Below are 22,343 nucleotides of genomic sequence, written 5' to 3'. Positions count from 1 at the left end.
TCACCCCTAGCGACTTCCAACGTTTGGTTCGCTTAAGGCAAAACGACTTGGAGGGTGTCGAGGTAGGAGGGAACGCGGAGGTGGCGGCGACCGGGTCTGGACCTTCTACCTAGAGAAGCTGCTTGCCCTCATCTCATCTTGCTTGTGTTCTGGGCGACGATCAGGAGGGAAGTAACCAACAAAGCCACTGTGTGCGCCCATCTCTCGGCGATCCGGGCCCGGGGCCGATGGGTGGGGCCGGTTAGGGGGTAACCTCGACCGGTGCGGGCCCCGGCCACCGTCGTGCGACCCCCTCTCTGATTGCCACGCCTCCACAGTGTGACAGGAAAGGCTTGTAAACGGGCATAATTTTCGCCGTGGTGTAACCTGACTGTTGAAAGACGTGGGAATGAGGGGTTGTTACGCTGTGAAACGTTTTTCGGTATCTTCGTTCTGAGATGGGGCTGAAGCCTGATATGACACGGCTGGATCAGCTGGGAGAATTGGGGTGGCACGGCAGATCTCTAGAAGGAGATATCTTGTGTCTAATCCTGGAGCATGGGGGTAAGCGGAAAGCATCGGGCTTGGTTTTTATCCTGTTTAAGAATTTCGGTCTGAAATCCTATGACTGAGAGATTTCTACTATGCGTAGAGTAGGTGGTCAGGGCAACATGTTCTGCATAAGGATGAGTGTAGTTATTTCATGTCAGTTGAGGAACTTTTCAGGCTGAAAACGGTCACGTTTGAGCAAGAAGGAGTCTAGGCTCGAAGCTCCATTAATTTATGAGTAACTCAGGCTCAAGTTCCCGTAAGGCAACCAACAGCGTCAGCGATCACTTGAGCTTTCTTGAAGTCTACCAAGAAATGGATGAATATAGACCATTTATATCGTGTGGCCTGCAATGAGTTCATTCGTCCAGTCAGCCTGATCATCTACTCAAGCCAAAAACAGACGTATTCCACCTAGTTCTAGCTTAATATAACCCCCAATCAACTATCAAACTTGGAAACTTCTCATGTCAACTCATTCGCCAATTGAAATGTTTTTACTTGCACCTCTCGACAAACTCGGGAGGTACTGTGAATACTATAATGCCCTCCAATTCGTTTGCAATGTCTTCCCAGGTCTACACTCGAATCATCACCAACGTAGAGGGCTGATCGAAACAAAGTCCTAGAATGACAGCCCTTGTTCCCTGGTCTGATTTTAGAATTATGTTAGTCCCTTTGCATCTCTGGGACTTGAACAGAGCCCAGATTTGCAACATGCTCGTCATAGTTTGCGCCTCATACCGTGCCCCATTTTTTGTCTCTTACCAAGCATGAAAACGAAAAGACGAGATCTAGAAGCAAAACCAGCTTTCGTGCCTAGGAGCCGTCAAAGTGAATCACCACAGAAACAAGACTTTTCGAAGAAATTCTCGAAGCAGACACAAAATTGAAAAGATAAAAGAATGTCGATATTTTCTAAGGACTCTCTCTACTGGAAGATTTCCTTTTGACGTCATGGGTAAACCCTTCACCTTGATTGTGTCGAAGCTCTCCCCCCTTTATGAATGTATTTCACCTAGTAGGAGGAGTCCAAGACCAGTGTGACTTTGTAAGAGTACAAGCAAAGAGAATCTCTCTTATTATTCGAGATTTAGATAACGACAGGCCTGAGAGTCCTCAATGTAGTGGCAGCCTGTATCTCAAAGCTTATGTGACTGCCAATGTAGGACCATCTTAAATCATTCGCTACAGCTTGATGATGCTAGCTTTTCTCAATTCATGTTGATGCAGGGTCGACCTTGGTAGGGGCGTGTATAGGATAAACAGGTTACTGCGTACGCAGATAAATTGGATTAGTCGTGTATGGGTGGGGAGGGGTGTAGGATGAATTGAGAGGTATAGGGTGGATTGAGGTGTGGGATGTAGTCGTTCTGGTTAACGTTGGTTATAGACTACTCTGCTCTGATGAATCCAAGCTGTATTCGGGTTAATTACACCCTGGTTGTCATAAATCAAACTCTACCACGACAACGCTGCCTGGCTCGATGGTTGACGACAATCCCGATGGATTACGGTGGATTGTTATGATACAGTTGATGGGATCCCTACGTATCGAGGTTTTCAGAGCAACAACAATCGAATATAAAACAACCATGATCACAATTATCCCATCTTAATTTACCTCACGTCTCCCTATCTATTCCGTCTAGACCATACTCAGGACGAACAACGGCTTCTATTATAACACACTGCTCTATCTACCCACCGTGGAATAGCCCCAGATCGACAGCGACAAGAACTTGGCCAGAAGCGACTGGACGGGTTCGCGCTCAGCAAATCGGACAGTATGCCTGAGCTTCCACATCTATGCCAACGACGCGCTCGTGGAGTGGAAGGAGAGCTACTAAGCTTGGGGAGCATGATAGCTTCATGGAGATTGGGACGTTTCCATGGCTTTTCACTAGAAAGACGTGCTCTACCTCCACTATAATACTCGCACATGCCGAAATACTGGAAATAACGTTGTTGCATCAATCCTCTTTAACTAACCTCCTACATAGCGAGGCGGCTAACATTGGACCCTGCTCAACATGAAGTCAAACAACAAGTTGGCGAGTGACTGTTTCAGGACTGGGAGATACCTCCTTTATGGTAATAAATTCTACATCAAACTAAACTATCCGTACCCGAGCTCACAAGAAAGCTCTTGAAAATATAGGCAGATGGCAGCTTACGGCTAGGGTTTCAAACCAACACGAACTTTGGAATGACTTTGGTGCATAGTCCCAGTCTCAGCTTGAAGACGCGGCGGACGAAGACCACCCCCGTAGCTTTATATCCGTTGGTTGAAAGGGACCAAGCTCCAGTGTGTATGTGTAAGCAAACCAGACACATCTGGATGGGCAGACTCAGCATGGGAACGACAGTCATCCGCATAGTTGGAAACTCTGTCCCCGATCTACACAAGCAGAGCCCCAAAGCAGTGGGATCACATAACAAGAACGAGATGTGGCGCAAGCGGTTGTCACAAGAGCAAATCGTACGAGAAAGAACCCGGGCAGAACATAGACCAGAGAACTAAGCAGCGGACGGAGTGGAGAGTTGCAATATAAGCCTCAATATGTAGGAGGTAGTCACAAGGGCGGGAAAGACCAAATTTGAGACAAAAGACTTTCAATGGACGAAATGTTTAAGAGTTCCCGCGGCCTTCTAGTCATTTGATAGCAAAATTCCAACATCTTATATTATACCAACAGTCCTTGCGAGCTATGGGTCATTAGCAGCACACATATGTACTCTCTGCTCTTCTTTTACTCTCCAACTCCCATGTCTTAGGGCCCACCAGACTGATCCGATGCCTCACCGAGTTTTCCGTCCACAGAGCCTTGCTAGTCTCCAACCATCGACTGTATTGTTTCGTACTTGGTCTCTCAGACTCCCAATACAACTCTACAAAGGAACAGCAGAGCTTTCATTGTGCATTGTATCATACTTAGTCAAGTCTCTACACGGATAAGATCTCAAAGGTAATCTCAAGAACAACCTTCCTTCGCCCGGCTCATGCCATGGGAACGGCATTTCTATGCCACAACCTCAGCACCAGCGGCTAACCCATTCTACTCTCCAAAAGACACATACATGTAGCCGAGTCAGAAAGCTCATATGTCAGGCCTTGACTTCTCCAACTCCTCTAGGCCATCACAAAAGGTAGAAAACTCACCACAATCCAAGTTGAGGACAAAAAGAAGATTCCGCAATCATTTGAATACCACAACGAGCAAAAGAATGGACGATCTGGGAATCGAACCCAGGACCTACCGCATGCTAAGCGGTCATTATACCACTAAACCAATCGCCCATTGGATGATCTAGCCCGGACTTGAACCGGAGACCTTCAGTGTGCTCAGTCCGAGTTGCCTCGAAGCTGTTAGACTGACGTGATAACCAACTACACCACCAGACCAATGATTGTTGAAGACAGTTTGAGGAATAGGGCTTTATCAATTCTAGCTTCGAATTGTGTGCGGTGAACGGCGGGACCCGCTTGGTTGCGGCAGCGGAGCCCTAAAAGTAGGCTGCTGCAGAAAGTCTGGTTCATGCCGGCTGTGGTGGGTCGTGCGATGCAGGCCCCATCAGTACCGGCCCGATGTCTTGTCAGAGAAACTCCCGTCGTCCACCGAATTGATGTCCTGGGATCATGGTTGTGGTCTCGCTTGAGCAAGGCACCTGCAATGTGATTTCATGTTTCGTTGCCGACCCCATCGTCTAGCCAGGAGGCAGGGCAGAGGTTGGGGGCGCTGCAACCTCTAAAGATGATGATAGTGACAATCGTGATGCAGGAAATCGACCAGACCGTTCGGGGAAGGTAGTAAGGTGGTTTGGTTTCTTTTCGTCTTGGTAGTTGCCCGGACTGATAAGACGAAATCTTGAATGGTGCCGAATATCTAGAGAACTTTGCTCCTCGACCATGTGAGCCCCCCACGCTGCCTTCGTCGATTTTCGCAATATTCTCCGAAAGCTGGCTAAAGTCCGACCATGACGACGAACTGCATGCAGCTCCGGCGTGGGGTGCCAAAAAAGGGTACGCGTGAGCCGCATTCTACTAGACGATAGACTGGTCCATAAGAAGGTCTGACAAGCGTCAACAGTAACGTATTGAGGAGCTTACGGATGTAGAGCGTGTGTCGTGCATGCCAGTCATACAAACAACCGGTTCCCTGCTTCTTCGGAAGCTCTCTCCAGTCAAGTCAACGAGCCATGCAGGCCATGCATGATGACTTCGGACAGACAAGGAGGTGACATTGCAAAAGCTGGCTTCCAAGTCGTGTCTGAATGCTTATTGAGGCCTCGTGTCCTGAGTGCAGTCCTTGAGGATATCTACCGTCCATGTTAGCTCTGACCTCGTACTCGGGCTGGGACATCAACTGACGGAGGTGTTCGCTTGATATCCCGCGCCTCCCGAAGACGTGGTAAAATGCCGCGGGACGGTTCACTATACCTTCAACTGGCCTTGAGGCAACTTCTTGACTGCTTGGTCCTCGCATTCGGAGCTACGAAGCGGCGAGATCTCGTTGATTTGACGTCGAGATGCCCAACAGAGTTAGTTACATTGGTAGTGCGGCGCAGTATGGCAACAGCGAGCTAGGTGCGCACTCGACGAGTTTGAAGGCTCGGCATTGTAAAGCGTGTTTGGCTAGGGATCCCGTCAAGAAACAGATGATTTGTTCATGTTGTACATGCGGTTGTCGATCCTCCGCATTTTTTGTCGCTGGGAAATCCATGGAGAGGCTTGCCTGGCATTTCCTTTACTGGGCTTGTGCTTGCTGCGTCTCAAGTAATGATCTTTTGCGAGATCTAAGTCCAAGTCAGATAGATGGAATGCCCTTTGCTGAGCAAGACAGCCGGGGCTCCTCAACCTATTACTGAGGCATCAGAGACTGGGCAAGACCATGCTACCTAGAGATGCCGTCGGGCATCCACGACCATTCGTTGAGAAAGATGAAAGTACCGCATCAATCTCGAAATGAAGTCCCAGGATGTTGAAGCAAAGACTTGGGGGCCGAACATCTAGTAACCGTGATTGCTTAAGGCCTTAGCACTGGTCGCATTGACTTGGTCGGGGCAGGCTTGGACGGTTTGGGAGCCAGAAGATTTAGAGTTCCTGCCTGAAACTCAAAGGTGGAATGACACGACTGGTTAGCGTGGCGACGGTGCAGTCCATCTTATCTTGGCCACGTGGAAAGGTGAGATGGCGGAGATGTGGTCTGGGCGCCTATGTAGGTCTGAAGGGTTTCCTCGTGTATCCATACCTCTCGACTTTGTAAGAACCTTTTCAATGAGTATGATTTGGTTATGTATCCCCACATAGCTCTTGGGGCCATCACTGAGAACATTGAAGCCGACGATAATCGTACCAGAGTCGCTGGATATGCTCCATAGACGATACTGCAATGACCGAGACGAGGGATCGGGCGGGGGATATTCCAGGAAGCGAAGTTGACAGCTCACATCGGAAAGGTGGAATAGACCAGGGCCTAGACGTCGCTTTTCGAGTATGGAACCCAACAGACCGGTTCTCCGGTCTGAGTAAAGGCTGTTCTTCAGAAGCCGCCAACTCGGAGATAGAGAGGGGATAGGAACGATCCTTGGGGCCAACAATCTCTGGTTTGACCAAGTGTGCAAGGTCTATACGGATGGGACCATGGGCTGCGGGAGTGACGTCTTGACGACAACGACGCGGCCCGAGGACATGGTTGACGATCGGTCGCTGCATCGAGTTGCCAGTCACACATTCCGGATTCGGGTCAGATACCAAAGTAGGAGATTAAGTCGGATGCAACGTCAACATAACGACTGGGAAGGCGCTGAGAACCAGATGAGGCAGCAGAGTTCAGTTTTACGAGCTCCCCTTTGCCGTCATGGGATGAGTCCACCACGCGTAGTGGTGTCCTTGGCTGTAACGAGAACAGGAACTCGAACTTGAATAGGAGGGGCGCGCGAGCAACAAAGTGTCTATTCGTACACTCGCATCTGCGGCTAGCATCCATCCTGGGGACCCCGGAATCCCACCAGTCGGTTCCCAGGTACAAGATGCAGGGGCGCATGCTCGGTCGTCAGGAGTTGACATCAGGCTATTTGGAGAGGGAAGAAAAAAAAATTCTCCATGCCCTCGCGGACCGGGGTGATGGGTGAGGCGAAGAATCAGACGTCATGATTGGCGAAGTAACGACCGACCTCGAGCTGTCTTTAATCTGAAATATTTCCGTGGCGGTATTGATATGCCTCGGGTAGGCTCAACTTCTCAAGTGAGGCAGTCGACCGCGTATGTCAGGACGAGGCACTAGGATGGTTGGCTGTCATGGAAGCAGAATTTTAGCAACGGCTACGACGTTGCAATGGCTAGATGAAGAGGTTAGTAGGCGAACACCGTCCCTGGTCAGTGTCTCGGCTCCGGGCCTCGGTCGATGACCGTATCCAACCCGCAGATCGTTTGTGGCCCTTGCTGCACTTTATTCGAAGCTCTCTGGTGCCGAGAGACCGTGTAAAGCTTGTACTACGGAGTTGTCGAGATTCTAGAGTCTCTGGTGACTGTGTAGTTGGTAGGAGGGCCGTGGCGGATGGTTCGGGAAGACAATGTCGGGTGTTGAGTCTTGAACGTAGACATGAAGCTTTGTGGGAATGGAAGAGCAGGACTATCGGAATGACCCCTCATTGCTTGCGCGGACGTACACAGTAGAGCAAAAGTCAAGTAGATGGAAGACGATTCTTCTCGATGAAGTGCATAGTGGCTTGCCCTTGGTTGACAGGGACAGGGTGCAATGCAGAAGAAGTCGAGACAAGGTGGGCAAAGTGGATGCGTCTAGAAGGGTTGAGAGATAAAAAAACATTCAGAGTCTACTGCGTAAGGCAAGGTACAGAGACTGGGAGACTGGCATCGATGCACCTACGTAGTAGGCCGTACGTCGCAGGATGGATTCCCTCCATGGCATGGATGATGGCACCTGCATGTGGTTGAGTGCTAGAGTGCGGCGGTGCTTCATGGTGGTAGGTTGTCTTGGAGCCTTTGGGTCAGATTCCAACACCGGGTCCGTCGCGGCGCCGCCTACACAGTACTTGACCATTTTGCCAGGATGAAAGCCTTGCAGCATCGAGGACGGAGCAAGCAGTAAGAGCTAAGGTGGTTGAAGCTGCATGATACTCTGTACAGACAAAGTCAAAGTGTGGAGTTCCATGGACGGTTGGAAAGCTCACAGTTGGGGGGAACGACAGGCGTTAGGTGGAGAGATTGGCCTGCCTTCTTCTGCGCTTCCTAATTCAATTGATGCTTCTAGCAAACTGGAAGTTTCCGACGAAGTCCTGGGCCAAGGCATCAAGTTGTAGGGAGGGAATGAGATGGAAGTGAAGGAACATCGTGATTGAGAGATGCAGGTCATCTACCTGAAAGTGATGAAATCTCAAGTCGGTCGAATCCATGACGCAGTGACTACCACTGTACTACATGAACTCGGGCCGTCAAGATGGAGTTTGAGGTATCCATGGAGTATCCATAAGGTAAGGCAGTTCGAGAAGCTATCAGGTTACCTAAAGTAGGAAGGAACGAGGGGACGTTGACAGCGTGTAATTGGAGGCAGGAAGGCTTGGATGATGGATGATGGCAAGCACGCCGCACATTGTGCCAATGTGGCCAATTTGGCTCCTACCTACCTTACCTTACCTTCCCTTATGCCGTGATAAGAGAACAGCAGGGAAGGCATGGCGCGGCATGGGAAAGGGGGAGAAAAAAAGAACGCAAAGAAAATGAGAAGGAAAGAACGGCAGCCACATATCTCCATGTCCCTTCCATGTTGGAGCCGGGGGATCGCGCACCTGCCTCAGTCACAGTGAGAAACTCGGGAAGGTGCTGGTGACGGGAGGCAAGAGAGACTGAGGTGGGGGCTCGGGGATAAACCACGAGTTTGGCTCTTCTTTCCCTGCCACAAAAGTCAAGAAGAAAGACACCACGTCCAGGTATCCGTACCTTACACGTCCATGGATACCTAACAACAATCCGTCCCTCAAGAGTCAAGCCTCAAAGGTAAGCAATGCAATGGGGCAAGCATCCATCTGCATCTTTGCTCTTGCACCTGCAGCTATCCACCTGCGCTCTCACTGCTGAGTACCCACTATCTCCCATGCAGCACCACCTCAAGCACGACTCCATCCGCGGAACGAACGAACAGGGGAACATGGGATGGAAGCAGAAACAGAAACATCACGGAGCGCGCTAAAACATGCCTTCTCGGCAATCCACTGCGACCTGAAATCCACAGCACCACACGACCACAGGACCAGGCCACCACACCTCCTGTCAACTACACGTGTACGGATACTTCGTACGGAGTAGGAACTCTCCTCCACACTGCCCGCCCTAGAGGGGGCTCGAGAGCCTGTCTGCGCATGGCCGCCATGGGCAGACGGCCTTACTTGCCCACGAGAGAGCCCCGGCGACTATCCAGGACCAGAGCCCACACAAACTGCCCGACTCGACCAAGCCTCAATGGAAAGGTGCGAATACTCCGTACGGCGTACGCACCATGACACTTCCGTTGCGGCGTCGCAGCTCGCCCCCTCTCTTCCATTCTCTTAGCCCTGGAGACACATGGGAAGAGAGGAACCTCACCACATGGGACGGGTGGGACAAGACTGGAGAGTCCCACCTATGCAGGAGCTATGTTCGTGCGCGCTGCACCCAACTGGACACTTGCTCTGGCTAAACGGCAGACAAACCCTGACTCAGCTACATTGGGACAGAGACCCGTTCCCACGCTGAACCCACGGACTCTGAGCCTGTCGACAGCTCAAAAGTGCCGGCCGAAACGAGGTTGCTTCACAGACTGCTATCGTACCTTACGCAGTAAATACCTTGCGCATACGCATACGCATACGCATACGCATACGTACAGACTACACTCTATTCCATAGTATCCAGCCTCCTGACATGCTCAGGATGTGTTCCTAAAGTGTCACATTTTACTTTACCTACTACTTCAGCCATGGCCTGTTGGACGCTGGTCACAGAAACGAGACACCTACTATTCCGTACTCCGTGCCAACATAGGCATAGGTATCCGTATAGATACCTTACTTGAGCCAAACACCACTCTACTTGGATCCCGTCGGCCTCGGTCAAAAAGGCAGCCAAGAGACGGCACGGCATCGCATCCTCTTTTCCCGCCTCCGCCTCCGCGAAAGAGGACAACCCAGAAGCCAGAGGCCGGCAAGCACCTCATCCTCAGGACCTTCCTCAATAATCCCCGCCGCCGTCGCCGTGTGAGCGGGATGCCATGCAGCCTCACCCAATCATTGCCATGGCGAGGTGTCGCTTGCCGGGGGGCCCAATTGGAACCCTACCTCGACTACTTCGACACCCATTGGATCTTGCCTCGCGCCGCTGTGCCTCACACCAAAAGGGCACAATTCCATTTCAGGAAAGAAGGAAGACGGCAAAGACTGGAGGGGACGGGGCAAATCATCCAAGAAGACTCTCCAACAGTTGGACGACGCGACGCAACGCAATCGCTCCCGACTTCAGTCACCTATCTCGCCATGTACTTGGTACGGATCATACACTAAGTTGACCAAACGTTGTCCGGCCGGTGGCCCCCGGATCAACATGACGCTCAAGCACTACTCCGTACACCACCACACCAAACTCCTATACTGTAACACGCCAATGATGACCGCCAACCTCGACTTCAGCTAAAACCCCTTCCTTTGAAGCCCTGCGACAAAGTCATCAAAGCTCCGTCCCCCGGCTCTCTGCCCTAAACAGCGACGACGTTGAAGCTACCACGCAAGCGTCCGACAGTAGTGTCAGCCTCTCCGTTATTTCGAGACAGTGGGCTTCCAATCTGTGAGACAATTCCACATGCTTCTTTTTCTCGCCATCCATTATCCATCGTCGTCCTCTACCTACTCTGTACCCAACGTAGTACGTGGGAATCTTCTCCAAGGGTACAGTAAGTACTACAGCCCAACATCTACTTTGTCTGTTTGTAATCTCACAAAGCACAGCCAAATCTCACCTGTAGGTTTGGCGGTAAAATCTGATTTTCTGGCTGTCTTGCATGGTCCCCTCCTGTCGACCCGTCGAATTGGCTAGCCGTCAGCTTCAACTGGCCTGGCAAAGCCTTTCTCCCTCTTCACTCGCCCATCCATCTGCCAGTCATCAGTCACATCACCTACCTCGCATCGCATCGCGTCCCGTCACGCATCTTACCTACTCGTGTCACCTCCATTACGTCCTGCCTTTCTACTCGCCACAATTCGCTTCTTACCTCCGGCTAGTCGTTTGACTTCCTAGGCTTTCTCGCTCGACTAGAGACCCTGGTCAAGAACGGTATGTCACCCGGCGGCTGTGTCTTCCAGCGTGCAACCACATCCAATTCCACCTCACATCTCATCGCCGTCTCTCTATCTTGTTGCCGCCTTGTCTGGTGTTTAACATTGAGTGCGGCCTGAACAGAGTTTCTTCTACTGCTTGGGATGCTAGAGTCACTCCGACTGAGCTAGATTCGCTCTTTTCTCCAAGTGCCCACGTCCAGTGGCCAATGTCATCCATTTCGGCAACCGGCAAGCGGAAAAAACCTTAGTTGACCAGAGTTATCGAACCATACCATCAGCCAGCCATCAAACTAACCTCCTCAGCCCTTTGGGGGCCGTCAGTTGTTCATCGCAAGGCAAAGCTGCAACAGTGATCGACGACAATTGACCAGTACTGCCCTCCCTTGCCTCTTGTCTACCTCTAGATATCCCCACCCTTTCCAACCGGAAACCGTTCTCTGTACTGCAACTAGCCCTTTCGTGCAGCTCAGTATTCATACTGACACATTCTGGCATTCAGCTTCCGTAAACCTTCATCTCCCTTTCGCTCCTGTGGTTTGGTTCAGCTCCGACTGTGCTTTGCCTGGAGGCTGTACGTATCCGGTCAGAACCTCGTCCAGCTACCTTGCCCGACCCGGCTGCCCGACTTTACCTCACCAGATTCGTCCACAGGGCGCCAACAACAGGGCAGGCTGCCGCGACGGAGTTATCTAAGGTACGGGGGGGATCCTCCAGACGCCTAGGTTACCAAGCACACCCCTAGCAAGGTACCTCTCACCTAACCTACCTTGCCTTAGCTACCCTCCCCTCAGCTTAGCGCAGCTGGCTGGCGAGAGGCCCTTGCAGACGACAGAACAACCAAAAACTGCTGCACCAACACCCTTTATTTGTTTTTAATTGGGTAGCCGGAGTGTGAGAGGAAGAGAGCTGGTTGGGAACTTTGACTCTTCTTTTTTTTGTCCTGACCTGGCTCGTCGGCCGTCTGTTTCTTCTTCTTTTACTCTCCCATTCTTGTTCTTCTGCGTCTTTGACACTTTCAGGATTTCCATATCCCTCGTCTCCTTTCTCTCTCTCTCACATCCTGTCTCCCATTACTTCTCTTCTCACCTTCCCCCTCTTGCGCTGCCCTCTCTCTCTCTCTCTCTCTCTCTCTCTCTCTCTGCATCCAGTCAGTCAGTCTGCTTTTGCATTCTTCCATTCCCCTGCTTGTCCCCCGTTCCCCGTCAACTTCCCCCCCTCCCTCGGGCCCCTTTAAAGCACCCCTCCTTGGTCTCCTGTGGTCTCCACTCTTCCAATCAATTTGGACGGGCCAGACCCAGAGCTCCCTGACCCGAGCCCCCGACTTTCAAACTTCGACGCTCCTGTGCTCCAACTACAATTGCATCCGGACCCCCCCGCCATTCTCCTTCGTCCCTTCCAGGTACCTTGTTGCGTCCTCTGGAAATCGCGCCCATCCACTCCCGATATAGAGTGATTTGCACGGCAATCCGCAGCCTCGATTCCGCTACCTGGCTTTCGGACCTCACCACTTCTCCGCCAAACCAAACCCTCCGCCTCGCCGACAATCTATTTAACCTTGCAGTCGTCCCTTGCCGCATGACGCGCCGATTGCGAAGTATTCAGCCCGGCGGCCCTTCCTCAAAGGAAGACGACCAGCTGTTGAAGCTTTTTTCCAACACACCAATTCGTCCCGGCACGCTTCTGTCATCTGAATTGAGCTGCTCAGACATCTTTCACGCAACGATACACACACAACCGACAGTAACAAAGTCGCAGCTCGGCCAGCAACGACATCATGTCACGCCACAACAGGCATCATCAGTCATGGTATGCTCCGCAAGGATGCCTTTCCAATTTGTAGGGGAAGAGATATAGGGATCGCAAGCTGATCATGTATAGTCGTGAGCTTCATGTCGTGGTGCTGGGTGCCGGTGAGTCCTTGTTGAGAAATACGTATGTCACGTGCGCAGCCCACTAACTTTGCATCTAGGAGGTGTTGGAAAGAGTTGCTTAACAGGTCAGCATCGCGTAGCGCAATGCTCGTGTCAATTGTGCAGCACCGCTAACCAATGCAAAAGCTCAATTCGTTCACAATGAGTGGATCGAGAGTTACGATCCGACAATTGAAGACACCTACCGGACACAATTACAGGTTGATGTGAGTTGATCTTATGCGGGTACTACTTGTTGCGACGAATCACTGACTTGGTTCATTCCAGGGACGGCAAGTGGTCTTGGAGATGTGAGTAACGAAGGCACATTCTAGCTGCCGTGAGACCATCCATCTAACAATAGACCAGCCTCGATACCGCGGGCACAGAGCAGTTTGGTAAGCTACTTTTCGTACTTCGTCCAACATCCTAGCTGACCGCGGATCCAGTTGCCATGCGTGACCTTTACATGAAATCTGGTCAGGGCTTCATTCTGGTCTTCAGCATCACCTCATCATCGTCAATGAACGAGATTGAGATGCTCCGAGAGGAAATCACCCGCATCAAGGACGACGACAATGTTCCTATCGTCATTGTCGGCAACAAGGCCGACTTGGAAGAGCAGCGGTCCGTACCTAGACAAAGGGCTTTTGCATGCTCTCAGATGTGGGATGCCCCTTACTACGAAACGAGCGCAAGGACACGAAGTAAGTCAATAGTGACGTGTTTAGACAAGATGTTGCTAATCAGTGTCATTAGCCAACGTCGATGCCGTATTTATAGACATTTGTCGCCAGCTTCTCATGAAGGACGAGAAGTTCCAAAACCAAGCCGCGCACGAAGATGAAGATCACGAGTACGAGAAAAACCCAGGCCTCATGGGTTTCGCAAAGCGGAAGCACCGAAGGCGCAGACGCCCTGATGGTCACCGATGCGTCATCCTTTGATTTGTTCGTCATGACCTTCTATCGACTACGCGTTCGAGGCCCGAAACGCCTTCAAACCACGGATCTCTCCTACAAGCAGAGGCACGCGGTACTTTCTGTTGTCAGCATCCAAGGATCAAACACTTCATATTCGAATTCGATGCATTCCGCAGCCGGCATTCATACACTTCAAGGCCCACAAAGAAAAGGGACGCACTCATTCAGGCCCTCCATGTTTCCTTTTACGTTTATTTTTTGCGCTCAAGACGACGTTGTCTCATCGGCAAACCATACCCTCTCATGAAATTTCGACATCAACTTCGCGGCAATGAAATTCTCCATCTTTATTTTCGACACGGCCTTTTGTACGCTTTACGACTTCATTTCAAACTTCCACCGAGGACAGCTGGATGAAAGCATAGGAGATCAATCTCGATTCATCTTTACGCATCGCAGCAGCAAGATCCCCAACTGCAGAAAGAACTTGCGATTTTGTTCTTCATTTTCATTTACGACGGGACGAACTTGGACAAAGACCCATTCATCACCCACATCACATAGCCTTCTTCATTTCATTTTTTCTCGTTGAGTTTCTCTTCTATTTCATCTTCCATGTTTTTCATCATAACTTTAAGGAAGGAGACAAAACAAAACAGTAGGGCAAAGGGATGGAGTTTTTACTTTCCGAAAAAAAACAAAGATTTTGGGCGGGATTCGGCTTCATCGGGCGTTGGGAAAACAAACTGGTGTGTTCCTACAAAGGTAGTGAGCGAGGTTGAGACAGCAGCTGTGGGGTTCCCAAGAAATTTTGCTGCTCTCTCTCATCGTCTCCCCATACGGGCTAGAATTGATGGCATTCTTGGCCGCATACTTGGAAATAAGCTGCAAGGCTCTATCGGGCGATTGTCCGATTTGTGATAAGTGACAGTGTCGGTGTTATATGACGACCGTTGAAAGCATGTGAATGCTGTAACCCTTCATTGCCCACATTCCGTCTTTTCCTGGTATGTTGGTGCAGGTTACATGAGGCTCTGTTGTACGCGTCAACCGAGTCAACCGAGGCTTCGGGTTCGGATTTGTTTCTCGAGCAGCTGACTTTTCGATATCGGAGATTTCGCACCTTTCTGTCGCCCGTTGCTAATATGCTCGAATGACTGCCAGAGTTATTATTTCTCTCTGTCTCCTTTGATTATTGTGTCGTGATCGGAAAACAAGAGGCCCATCTCGAAAAGGTCGGTCTGACCAACGCGGGCCTAATCCGCGGGAACGCGATACAGTCACTATAAGGCAAGACTCCAAGCTCCTTCCCAAACCTTGAATTCATTTCAAAGGTTGTAAGTCGATCACGGTACTTCTATCAGAAGCACATAAAGACAAGAATGAGGCTTCACGACAGGCAATGAACGCGATGTGCGCGTGACGAAGCTACCCATGGAAAGCCGGCGTACAACGTCAGCTTTGAATTTCGGAAAGGCCGTAACTTGATGTCACTCAGCACCTATCAAAGGGCACTATGTGATACCGCGAGCACCTGCATCAACTTCGTTTGCTACCGCTCCCATCTATGCTACCTCGTAAGCTGGAGAGAGAGACTGAGGGTAGAGGGGGGGAAGGTTCCTCGTTCAATGACTTTTGCTGGACAGGAATCAAAATTCCCTTTTTCAGATTATTGTCGAGCTTTTAAGTTCAACCCACGGCTTTTGCTGAGTTGGAGCCTAAGCGGGCCATGGGTGACATCGTGTGTACCCTGAGCTTCAATACGTAGAGTGTACGGTATGCAAGGTTAAGTCAGCATAGGTGAGATGACATACAACCACAACCGCCCAAAGACGAAGAGAGAGACATCCACCCTGGTCGCTACTAGTGGCCACCCCCATACCTTTGGTTCTCTGATATACCTTGACAAGCAGGGAGCTCCTCACAAAACGTCTCCCAGTCGTAAAAGTAGGCTGACACCCCCACCCCCCTTCTCTCCGCCCAGTCTCTGATTCTTCGACGTTGAATATACATATGATGGCAAACCAGTAGAGACAGCATCCTTGCCCAATTTTCTAGACTCGAGTGAAGAGAGCTCGAATTATGATGCTTTCTGTCCGGCTGACCCGGAGCAACTACGCAAGTCTCAGCTGCCGACTTCATGGTTCAGGCCCAGCTTACGGAGAGGTACGAACAACGGCCCGAAACTTCTTAACCTTAACCAGGAGAGGGAGAAGGCATAGGAGTTGTTCTTATGATATATATAGTGCCCCGCGTAGGGCTGTGTAGAAGCCACCTGCTATGTCTTTAAGTAGGTGCTTTCCATCCAAACCTTTCGTGGACTAGGTACAACCCGCATAACCATTGACTGCAAATGATCGGAACTTGCAGATTATCCCAGCTTCTGAGAGTAACCCGAAGATGCTTCCTTTTCCCCTTTCTCTAAATTCTCAAAGAATGAAGAAGATCAACACATTTCTCTCTCTTTCTCTGTCTCTCTCTCATTGATAACTAAGATCGTCACAAGAAGCAAACAACAAGGGCTCCTGTCGGCACGAGCAGTACAAATGTCATGATATCTAAAGTATATTCTGTTGAACGATACTTAGTGGGATAGAACGAACCAAATGGGTTAACATCAATCCCTCCGTATGGTCAGCTAAACAGCAGTAGATCCAAGTCTCGTGTAGAACAAGAATAACAGGACAAGAATAACCGCTTCAAGGCTTCATCTTTAAAAAATAGCATAAGACTTCCCTTTCTGCTTAGGCTGGCAAAGACCAAGCACGGAGCCATGGAAAACCCCCCTTGCTCTCTTCTCTTCTTCATCCTCGCACAGCCCGCAGAAACTGGCAAGTATTGCATCGCCGGCGTCAGCAGGCGCGGTCGGTGGCCACCCGTTCCTCGTCTTCTTACCCCCGAATCCCGAGGGCCAACAGACGGCTCAAAGCTCCGTCTCTTTTTCCCACAATGAGACATGATCTCGGCCTCGATGCCCTGAAAGGCGGTCGGTCGCCTAATCTACTTACCCATCCGTACGTCACTGCGGGATACCTCGCACGAGCAGAAGGATCCAGCCTACCTAGTATAAAGACAAAATCCCACGTTAAACAAGAAACTAGGAATAGAGTTTCAAAAGCAAAATGAGAACGAGCATACGTCGTCCTTTCTCAAATCGTCTATCCCGCCTTGTTAGTGGCTCTCGAGTCTGGAATGCGCCATGTTAAAGGGAAATAAATAGCAGGCAAAAGACTTGACCCATAGGAAGAAGGGAGAATAGGCAGAGGGAGAATAATAACGTATTTTCTTAAGTAAGCTCCGGATCTTCTGGTGTCGATGACCTTGGATCATCCCACAAGAAAGGGTCTGGCAAACCTCCAACAACCGTCCCCCTCGTCTCTCATACATGAGACAGCAGGCGATGATGCTCAACTTCCAACACCCGAAAGCTCACGTCGCCAACCACGTCAGAGGGAACCAACTTCCAGCATCTTCACAGCTCACGAGGTCCCCTCACAAGAGAACGATGATCACGAGTCAAAAGTCTTGAACAAATAAACGCTTGATATCATTTCAATCTCGTTGAGCAGCCCGCTCTTCAGCAAAGCCACAGCTTTCGTCTATCGGGTGTTCCCAGGACCAAGAAAAAACACGTCACTGGTGTTTCTCAATCCCTCCACGAATCTGTTCCTCAGGTAACTTTTTACTCCAAATATCGTGTGTTCCCAAGGAGGAGGAAGGGAGAAGTGAAAAGAAAAAAAAAGACATTAAACGTCGCTTCCTCGTGTCGTCCTCCCCTCCTCAATCGTCCATCCATCCTCCCGCGTAAGCGACGCTCAATTAACCAAAGTTGTCCAAAACCAAATTTGCTTGGTGATGTAATGAACACAAAAGAAAAGAAGAATAGGAGTGAGAGAATATGTTGGGAAAAAGTAAGTTGGGTATCGGTGAAGTTGTATCGCCCTCTTGTGCGGAAGTTGTCTTCTTAGAAACCTGGAGGGCGGAATGGCAATATCTCTCAAGCCGGAGCTACGTATACCGCAAGTACGGAGGGCATACTACTCGCGAAAGTGTCGGCAAATTAAAAGAGCCTCGGCGGTCCGTTAGACGGAGGCGGCTTGTCATCCTTCTGGTTGACCTTGACGATGCCCACCAGCACTCCTACAATCAACGCGATCAAGAACACCAAAACAGCGCAGAGCACGCCAGCGAGGATGCCAAGCTTCATCTTTCTCTTCTTCCTCGCTTGAGCAACGGGGCCAAGCTGTCCGGGACTGTTACCATAAGCCGGCATCCCTCCCGTCATCGATTGCAAGTAGGCGCGCGGCCCGCTCCGTTCTCCTTGTCCTGGCTCCGCGTCGGCTACGTGAGCTGCCGCCGGTGCGGGAGCTTGCTGTGGGGTGCTGGTGTAGTTACTCTGAGGTCGCGTGGAATGCGCTCCATTTTGCTGGTGCTGCTGTCCGCTGAGAAGGGCACTCTCTGACGGGTTTGGTGATATCGGGTCGCGAGGCGTCGAAGGGTTGGTAGTCCCCGTGCCTGGCCTCGAGGGATCGTACGGCGGCGGTGGCGGGAGGTTAGGGTTCGCGGCGGACATGCCATCCGGAGTCCAAGGTGCTATCGGCCCACGAGCGGGAGAGTACAAGGGGTCGTGGTTCTGCGCCTGATTCCAGGCCGGCGATTGCTGGAAAGGTGCCGGAGCATTGGTTGGATACGGCGGGAACTGGGCTTGTGCTTGCGTGCTGCTGCTGCTGTTGGCGGCGCCGGGACTGGCATTGTGATTGTTGTTGTAGGATTGGGAGTAACGGGCATTAGGCATGGCGAGCTTGTCGTCGGTTGGCATCGTCGGGTCAGACGGCCGGTAGGATGAGTCTGAAGGGTAGGCGGCATTGCTGATAGAGTTGGAAGGGTGGCCGCCGGGTTGGTAGCTCGAGTCCCCGGGATATGCGGCGTTGTCAATCGAGTTTGACGGGTGGTGATGCTGGTTGTAGTCCATGATGGGCGGGTTTGTTGATGGCGTGGAGGTCTGTCTACGTTGTCTGGGGATACGTGGAAGTGCGACTTGAGATGATTTCAAAATGGGATGAAGTTGAACTCTGGGGGAGGGGAACGTCGAGGCTCAACCGCTTAGAGTGCAAGTCCAAACCGGATCCGGACACAAGGTCTTGCGGGGAGAAGATGAAAGGGATCCCAACAGTGTGCCGTCGAGTCAGCCAGACCAGGCGACGCCAGAAGCGTGATTGTGATGTCTGCGCGCGTCGAGGAACGGCCCACGTAAGGAAGGCCGGCGCTGTCTTAATGCGCTGAACAACCCAAGATGAGCAGGAGCCAACAAAAGGAACGGAAAGCCAGAATCGCAAGAAGAACCGAATTGACTGGTGGATAGCAAGGAAGAACAGAATAAGAGCGGGAAACGTTTTCCTTCCCTTCGACGGAGAGCGACTGACCAGACGGGTAAAGGAGCGAATAAGGTTGAAAAGTCAGGCGAAGGGAAAGGATGGCCCGCGAGAGGAGCAATTTGGGGGAAGTGAGGAGTGAAAGGAAGAGGATAAGGAAGAGAAAGTAAGCCAAGCCAAGGAACAAGAAGGTGAGGTAAATTGAGATGGCAGCAGATTGAGAGCGAGGGAGAGAGCAAGGAAGGGGTCATCCAAGGATGAGCAGCCAACCCACTTGTGAGCCAAAAAGCAAAAGCCCAGTCCAGTTTCCGTCCCCGACTGGGTGGTGTCTCTCTCTCTCTTTGCCTCTTCTTCCTGCTCCCGCTGCTGCTCAAAGGCCAGGCCCAACAGGGCGCGGCCGGGATTAGAGTAATGATGCTGCAGCCATCAGCGGCATCCGCTGGCGCCAAGTGGGCTCTGTTGCTATTCATTGCTACTCTCAGGACCCAAGTGCGTTCTAAAGATGTGGGTGTGTGTCTGTTGCAAAGTAAGTACTCTCTGGGAGCCATCTACGCTAAACGGTACCTGCTTATCCGTAGCGCACTTGGCCGTTTCTCTCCTCTCTCTCGCAGTCTCTGGAGAATGGTTCGTCTCTCCACAGCCTCAATGGGCGGCTTAGCTGGCCCTTCTTAGCAAGGGGGGAAGAGCCACGAGGTGGACGGTGGGCAGGGCAAGATGGGAGGGACGGGCGAGTTTACCCTATTTCCCGCTGAATGCGTGCTATGTGATGCAGGTGAGCAGACGTGGTAACGCGCGCCGAACTGCGACACGATAACCGTAGTCGCGTTCTTGCAGCCTCTTCTGTCACTCTGATAGATCATAGATGCTGTTGTCTGCTCCAAGCATCAGGGAGGCTGCGTGGCTGTGTCTGGCATGTCTCTCTGCGTGCTCACCGTTTTCCTGCGAATCTGACAGTCCAAGTTCAGGGGTTCGGGACGGTCCAGAACGGATGATGGGTTTCAAGACCACCCGACGAACACTTTTCTGGGTGACAGTTCAATCTGTACTTTTAGAACTTTGAAGAGTATCGTTCCAGTTCTTATTCCCACATTTTGTCCTTCTCTCCTCTTCCCCCCTCTGTGGGACGCCGGACAAACAGCCAGCCCATGTTGTGCCGCAATCACCCTCGAACTGATTCCCTCATCCACTGCGCGAAAATCCACTCTGAACCCCCAAGCGAACGGGCAATCGTTGGCAGGCACCGCCGCAGGGCACGCGGGTGGAGGAGATGGAGGAGGGGGTGGGCCACCGGGGGAAACTTGGGAAGGGAAGGATTGGCACCGATGCAGGAACCCTTGTTCTGGCACGCCTGCGCCTGGAAAGGGGGTTGAGAAATCGCAGGGGTGTTTTGGTGGAGAAGGGGGATCTGTTAGTGCGTGGGAATTTGGAAAGTAAGAAAGTTAGAGAGAGAGAGAGAGAGAGCGCGGAGAGGAGAGAGACTTCTGTCCACTAAGAATTGAATATCAGAGCAACGGCACTTGGAGTAGAGACATGCCCTTGACTGCGGATTCATCAAATCAAAGAATCGAGGAAGCTTCCTGGGACTCTCTCCCCCGCGCTACCAAAACCACTACCGCCGGCGACGGGGGCCATGTTTCCTTGCCCTGAGATAACCGGGCTGGGCATTTCAAGTTTCGCCATTCTCGACCCTGCTGTGGTGGTCCCCGGCAGACGAGAAGTCCAGGACCACAAAGTGGGCGAGGGTCGAGACTTTTGAGATCCAAGCGGGGAGGACGAGTGCCCTCACACACACAATAGGCGGGCTCTCCGCGGGCCGTCGTAGGAACTCACATTTTTGTTGTGAGAGATACAGAATCTCAAAGGTTTTACATACAAAGCGAAGATATATAAAAAATAAATTTAAAAGAAAAAGGGACATCGAAACGCTCAGGCCACCGCGAAAGATATCAAACTTCATCTGCCAAGAAAGACCAAATTCTTGCGCATGCCCACCTGCAACCACCTACACTAACTACCTAGGTAAATAGCAAAGTTCTCGGAAAGAACTTAACAAGACACTTGCTCCATGCTCGATTAGTCCTAGCGCCAAGCTCCCGCCCATCTCAACCTCCGGCTACTTGGCACAACGGACCTTGGGAGAGCCGTATCTTTCGGTCGTCAAGACTGCTCAGCCTCTCAAATTCTTTCAAGAAATCGAGTAAAACTTTGTCAAGTTTCGTTCAATGTGGCTCGACAGCATTCTAGCAAAATTTCAGTTGCTTCCAACTGGTCATACATAATCTTATTTCAATCTTGCATCCATAATCTCGGGAACACAAGGAGCAGAGCAGCAAGAAATAAAATAAAATAAAAATAAAAGGCATAAAAAAGGCTATCCCACCCCTTCCGTTAACTCTCTTCCTAAAACGCCTCATTCAATTAACCTGAGGAGGAAAACGGCGCGCTGGTCAAAATAAAAGAAGAAAAGAAAGAAAATCGCCAACATGCCTTTGAGAGCTTCAAATGTGGAACCCCGCCTCCTGTACTCATTTCTATGCGCGACTCCTCTCTCTCTTAGTAGTAATAAACAGACAGTACGGGGGATTAAGCTTCCAGTTACCGGAGGTCCGGGTATTGAACCGTCTGTTGACTCCTATGGTGTCCAAAGAACCGGGACTGAGCCTGCAAGCACCAAGTCACGTCGCGAAAACCCTCGAACGGAACGGCACAAAAGCTCGCCGATTCAATTCCTTGGTTTACTGAGATTGAAGTCTCCGCGGCGATCCCGACGATCTACCACGAGTCCATGACATCCCATCGGGATTTCCATCCTCCCAAAACTCCACTACCAATATCATGACCAGCAGCTGAACCCACCCACTCTGTCAGTCTTCTACACTCCGTACTATTTACGTCATTTGACACGGCGAAAGCCAGCTCAAACGATCAAAGGTCTTTAGTTTCTCAATTTCATGTCTTCACTTCATTCCATTGACCAATGTAGTCATACGTGTACAGGTGATTATGTCTTTGATTTGATATCAGTGGTATCTGCATAGCTCCTTCGACTTCCTTCTCAGTTCCAACGCCCTCGCTTTACTTACTCGTACACGACGAGATGCTATGCGTTGCCAGAAATTTCCTCCGCTCATAGAAATAAGAAAAACGCACCAGAATCTTTTTATACAACATGGTCGGCCGGCGTGCCTACACATCTCTCATACTGCCCAGAGCTCCTAATCCAGAAGAAGGAGCACCGAGTCACCTCATTAAGCGTCATATCTATGTACATTTTTTCTTCCGCC

At 50.9% G+C, this 22,343-nt stretch overlaps 2 protein-coding genes and 2 non-coding genes across 4 annotated transcripts; 1 reads left to right on the top strand and 3 right to left on the bottom strand.

Moving 5' to 3' along the window:
- Nucleotides 1-3,757: 3,757 nt before the first annotated feature.
- N0V96_010348 lies at nucleotides 3,758-3,829 on the bottom strand. The gene has a single exon. It is a non-coding gene; the product is annotated as a tRNA-Ala (tRNA).
- A 6-nt stretch (nucleotides 3,830-3,835) lies between these two features.
- Nucleotides 3,836-3,934, bottom strand: N0V96_010347. Its single transcript has one exon. It is a non-coding gene; the product is annotated as a tRNA-Val (tRNA).
- An 8,723-nt stretch (nucleotides 3,935-12,657) lies between these two features.
- RSR1 (Ras- protein rsr1) lies at nucleotides 12,658-13,711 on the top strand (the record flags this gene model as incomplete). Its single annotated transcript, XM_065758908.1, has 7 exons — nucleotides 12,658-12,660; nucleotides 12,719-12,764; nucleotides 12,912-12,991; nucleotides 13,053-13,075; nucleotides 13,134-13,162; nucleotides 13,214-13,471; nucleotides 13,524-13,711. 7 exons carry the CDS (start codon nucleotides 12,658-12,660, stop codon nucleotides 13,709-13,711), a joined length of 627 nt encoding a protein of 208 aa, XP_065612431.1.
- Nucleotides 13,712-17,747: 4,036 nt separating this feature from the next.
- On the bottom strand, nucleotides 17,748-18,659 carry N0V96_010345 (uncharacterized protein; the record flags this gene model as incomplete). Its single annotated transcript, XM_053194701.1, has 1 exon — nucleotides 17,748-18,659. One exon carries the CDS (start codon nucleotides 18,657-18,659, stop codon nucleotides 17,748-17,750), a length of 912 nt encoding a protein of 303 aa, XP_053047870.1.
- Nucleotides 18,660-22,343: the final 3,684 nt, after the last annotated feature.

This window comes from Colletotrichum fioriniae, assembly GCF_027942845.1.
Source record: "Colletotrichum fioriniae strain IMI 355084 chromosome Unknown scaffold_14, whole genome shotgun sequence".
NCBI classification, from domain to species: domain Eukaryota; kingdom Fungi; phylum Ascomycota; class Sordariomycetes; order Glomerellales; family Glomerellaceae; genus Colletotrichum; species Colletotrichum fioriniae.
The sequence above is the reverse complement of the archived record's forward strand: the minus strand, read 5'-3'. Positions and strand labels throughout refer to the sequence as shown.